General features: G+C 44.1%; 1 protein-coding gene across 1 annotated transcript; it reads left to right on the top strand.

Annotated features, from left to right (window-relative positions):
- Window positions 1–3,880: 3,880 nt before the first annotated feature.
- Window positions 3,881–4,588, top strand: LOC127675110 (spindlin-2-like). Its single transcript, XM_052171076.1, has one exon. It carries the CDS (start codon window positions 3,881–3,883, stop codon window positions 4,586–4,588), a length of 708 nt encoding a protein of 235 aa, XP_052027036.1.
- The last annotated feature ends 517 nt before the right edge of the window (window positions 4,589–5,105 follow it).

The raw sequence follows: 5,105 nt of genomic DNA, 5'->3' as shown, positions 1-5,105 counted from the left end.
ACCCATCAAAATCCCAACTCAATTCTTCACAGAGTTAGAAGAGCAATCCTCAAATTCATCTGGAATAACAAAAATCCCAGGATAGCTGAAACTATTCTCAACAATAAAAGAAATTCTGAGGGTATCAGTATCCCTGAACTGAAGCAATACTACAGAGCAATAGTGTTAAAAACTGCATGGTATTGGTACAGTGACAGGCAGGCGGATCAATGGAACAGGATTGAAGATCCAGAAATGAACCCACACACCTATGGCCACTTGAACCTTGACAAAGGGGCTGAAAACATCCAATGGAAAAAAGATAGCCTTTTCAACAAATGGTGCTGGTTCAACTGGAGGTCAGCATGCAGAAGAATGGGAATTGATCCATCCTTGTCTCCTTGTACTAAGCTCAATTCCAAATGGATCAAGGACCACCACATAAAGCCAGACACTCTGAAGCTAATCGGTAAAGGGGAAAAGTCCCTGAACAGAACACCAATAGTTTATGCTCTAAGATCAGGAATTGACAAATGGAACCTCATAAAATTACAAAGTTTCTGTAAGGCAAAGGACACCATCAAAAGGACAAATCGGCAACCAACAAATTGGGAAAAGATCTTCACCAACCCTACATCAGATAGAGGGCTAATATCCAATATATATAAAGAACTCAAAAAGTTAGACTCCAGAAAACCAAATAACCCTATTAAAAAAAATGGAGTACAGAGTTAAACAAAGAATTTTCACCGGAAGAACTTCAGATGGCAGAGAATCATCTTAAAAAATGCTCAACTTCATTAGTCATTAGGGAAATGCAAATCAAAACAACCCTGAGATTTCACCTTACACCAGTCAGAATGGCTAAGATTAAAAATTCAGGAGACAGCAGATGTTGGGGAGGATGTGGAGAAAGAGGAACACTCCTCCACTGCTGGTGGGGTTGCAAATTGGTACAACCACTCTGGAAATCAGTCTGGCAGTCCCTCAGAAAACTGGGCACCTCACTTCCAGAAGATCCTGCTATACCACTCCTGGGCATATACCCAGAGGATTCCCCAGCATGTATTAAGGATACATGTTCCACTATGTTCATAGCAGCCCTATTTATAATTGCCAGAAGCTGGAAAGACCCAGGTATCCCTCAAGAGAAGAGTGGATGCAAAAAAATGTGGTATATATACACAATGGAGTACTATTCAGCCATTAGAAACAATGAATTCATATAATTCTTAAGCAAATGGATGGAGCTGGAGAACATCATACTAAGTGAGGTAACCCAGACTCAAAAGATGAATCATGGTATGCACTCACTAATAAGTGGATATTAACCTAGAAAACTGGAATACCAAAAACATAATCCAAACATCAAATGAGGTACAAGAAGAACGGAGGAGTGGCCCCTTGTTCTGGAAAGACTCAGTGAAGCAATATAGGGCAAAACCAGAACAGGGAAGTGGGAAGGGGTGGGTGGGAGAACAGGGGGAGGGAAGGGAGCTGATGGGACTTTCGGGGAGAGGGGGCTAGAAAAGGGGAAATCATTTGAATAAAAAAAATCTTACATTTTCAGTGGCTGAGTGCTGAGATATCAAAATATGGCTTTATGGGGAAATAATTCAATCCATAACACTGTGAACCTAGATTAAGAAATATATAAGTAGTGCTGCTCCTTTTTTGCCAAATGTATCAGCCAAAATATATTCCATTTATTGGGGGGAAAAACTTCCTTAAGTGGTTTCACTTAAATTTCATAGGAAACATCTTCATACAAGATCTAATATTATTTCTAGAACTACAGGTTATGCACTACAAAATATACATAAACGGAAAGTACAAAAATATGAACCTCACACACATGAATGTGTGAGAAAATAACAGAAATTGTTTACAAATTGAAATAACAATGACAATGATTTAAAGGAAAAACAAGTCAGAATTTCTTTAAAAACAGACATTCAAACCTAAAATATGCATGCATAGTGCTTTAAAGAATCATGTAACAGGTGTATTTATCAGTATTTTATACAAAGAATTATTCCAGTGTCTAATGTAAGTAAAATGAGCTGTACATTTGGGATATATGAATATCATTGGTATATATGTAAATTATAATATATAAATATTAGAGAAAATTATTACCAGTGTATATACAGAGCAATTGTGCTAGTTATAAGGTAGAAGAGAAGCTGAGGGCACACAAAGCCATGATCTGGAGCATCCTGGGATTTTAGTGGAGGGGGTGAGAAGGGGCAGGATCCTAGCCTCATCTCTGAGACATTTAACAAGGGTGAATAGGGACTTGAATAGCCTGCAGGCCAGCATAGGGACTTGAATAGCCTGCAGGCCAGCATGGGCTTTGATATGCAATCTGTCAATAGATAACTCATCCCTACAGACAGAGGAAAGGGAAGTAACTCCCTTAGGCTGACAAACCAGTTTCTCTAGTTCCTGAGGAATGCTGGCTTTAATCTAACCACCAGTGATCATACTGTATAGTTCAGATTGAGCCTACCTTAGATGAAATTTTGGACAAAGTGGCTCTGTGCTCTGAGGGGAAATGGGGTACCTTCCTGACCATAAGAGACAGAATTCAAAGAATTTCAGAAGGAATGCGCCCGAGGTGAGAAAATAGAACTGTGGAACTAAACATTATGAAGAAGCCAGGAGAAGACTTACCAAACGGGAACACTGAAAGTCGGAGTGCAAGAGGCTGCAGGCATAAAACCAACCCATAAAACCAAACTAAGCCAAACCAGAAGAAAACCGCCAGAGAACAGCAGGCACACGCAGAAACCAAGAAACAATAACTCTAGTATAATGTAAAGGGGAGAACATACTAATAAGTACACAGAATGAGAAAGGAGCAGCAGGCTTCCACGGAATGTGCAGGTGGCAGAGGAGTCGCATCCGCGCGTGAGCTTAGCATGAGGACGCACGAGCCCACGCGCAGCACCAGGACACCAGCAACGGTCACTTCGCTGGCCAGGCTGCCCGCTCGCTCAGAGGACTGTTGCCGGCATCAGGGGATCTTTCCCTTCACAGTACTGGCAAGCACTCCCAGAGCTGGACACCTGCGACTTGGGCTTTTAGCAGAGGTGGCCACAAGGTGTCAGAAGTCCCCTCCTGCAGCCACTATCCCTGGGGGCAGGGCACCAGAAAGGGCCAGCTAGGAGGTGGGCGCCCTAGTGTGGTGGTGGTGTGTGATGGGACGGAGCCCCGCTGGAGAAAGGGAGTAGAGGTGGGCACAGGCTCCCACGGGAAGGCGAAGGGGTTGGGGGGATCTGCAGTGAGCAGCAGGAACTGGGGTTCTCCTCCTGAGCCAGAAGGAGGCTCTGGAAAGAGCTCTGTGGAGTCCAGGGATGGGTACTACCAAGCAGCCAGGGAAAGCAGAGGGGACGGGGAACAGCAGGTAGGAGTGGGGACCACAGGCAGCTACACTCAGGACACTGAGGGAGGGAGGAGAGGAGCTTTACTGCTCTTCCTGTCTTCCACACAGATTTGCAGCCATCCCTTCAGGGGCAGGGCAGGGGACTCAGGCTGCTGAACACCAGTCACTGGGCACAGGACTCCAGCTGCTGAGCAGAGTGGCTGATTCCTGTCTTGGAGGATTCCTAACTCTCTTGGACAGCCACCATCCTGTCTCTAGTGCTTCCTTCCCAGGGGTATAGGGAACCCCAGAGACAGAGCCTCATAGCAGAAGCCCATCCAGGTTTATAACTTCTTCCTCAGGCTCCTGCCACCTATAATTAGGGACCAGGAAAAAGCACAGAGGCACTCACTGGAGAGGTTCACCATTTACCCCCTCAGTTAAGTGTCTCTCCCCTTTCACACTGCAGCCTTGGAGCCCTCCAGGACCCTGGAAACAGAAGCACAGCTCACCTGCAAAGCTGCAGAAGAGGACATGGAAAGCACAAACCTGAACGAGAAAAGATTTGGTCAGAAGAGGCAGAGGAGCAGATCTCCAGTCCCACCCCAAAGCAACATAGTGGGCTGCAGAATTTCCCATGAGTGGAAGGAAGGCAATGGTCTGATCACACAGTGGAAGGGTACTGTGCTGGATCAGGTGCCTGTAAACCCCTCTCTCTACCTGGTGAAATATGATGGGGTAGACTGTGTCTATGGATTGGAACTCCAAACAGATGACAGGGTATTGTCCCTAAAAGTTCTTGCTGACAAGGTGACATCTCAAGCCACTGATGCCAGCCTTGCTCATGCCATAATTGGCAAAGCAGTGGCGCATAGGTTTGAGGGTGAGCATGGTTCTAAAGAGGAATGGAGAGGCATGGTCCTGGGCCAAGCACCAGTGCTAAATAGTAGTTTTTACATGACTTACGAGAGAGATCCCGTGCTGTACGTATACCAGGTTCTAGAAGATTTTAAAGAGGGGGACCTCTGTATCTTGGAAGGGTTCAGTGATCCCCCTCCCTTAGACATCAACCTGGAGCTTATGCATGGCCTGGTAGGCACACAGGTGGGATACACCAAAGGTGATGGCTCAAGAAGGGTCGGAATGATCATTCGCCAGGTTGAGGCCAAGCCCACTGTGTTCTTTGTCAAGTTTGACAATGATTCACTTATCTATGTCTATCACGTGGTAAAGAAGTTCTAGCCAATTGTCAAGGCGCTGCCACAGCTGTAGAAATAAAGCTATCAAAGAGTTAACTCAGGAACTGTGGGACACTTGCCTCTCCCAGAAGACATGAAGAGTCAAAGACCCTCTTCCCTGGGATTTGGGGCTGGGGAGGGTTATTATTATAAAGTTGTCTCTCTAGAGAATATAAAAATGGTCATGTTTGAAACAGAGGATATAAAAATGGTCATATTTGAAACAGGGAGCATATAGAATTGACTATATAGACAATTTCATTTAGAAAAAATCTTTATAATTGTTATTTAGATGACTTAAATTTATAGCCAAGACATTAAGTCACGAGTCAGATAGTCTTTTAAGATAGTACAGATGACAAAGGTTCTGTTTGACAGAGATGATAGACTGGGTGTTAGGTAGCTCTTAAACTTTTATAATTTTGAAACTCAATTTGTATTTAGAGAGTAAGTATTTTCTCTCATTTTTTATTAGATATATTATTTATAATTCAAATTTTGTCCCCTTTCCTAGTTCTCCC

Source organism: Apodemus sylvaticus, chromosome X (assembly GCF_947179515.1).
Source record: "Apodemus sylvaticus chromosome X, mApoSyl1.1, whole genome shotgun sequence".
Classification (NCBI taxonomy): domain Eukaryota; kingdom Metazoa; phylum Chordata; class Mammalia; order Rodentia; family Muridae; genus Apodemus; species Apodemus sylvaticus.
The sequence above is the reverse complement of the archived record's forward strand: the minus strand, read 5'-3'. Positions and strand labels throughout refer to the sequence as shown.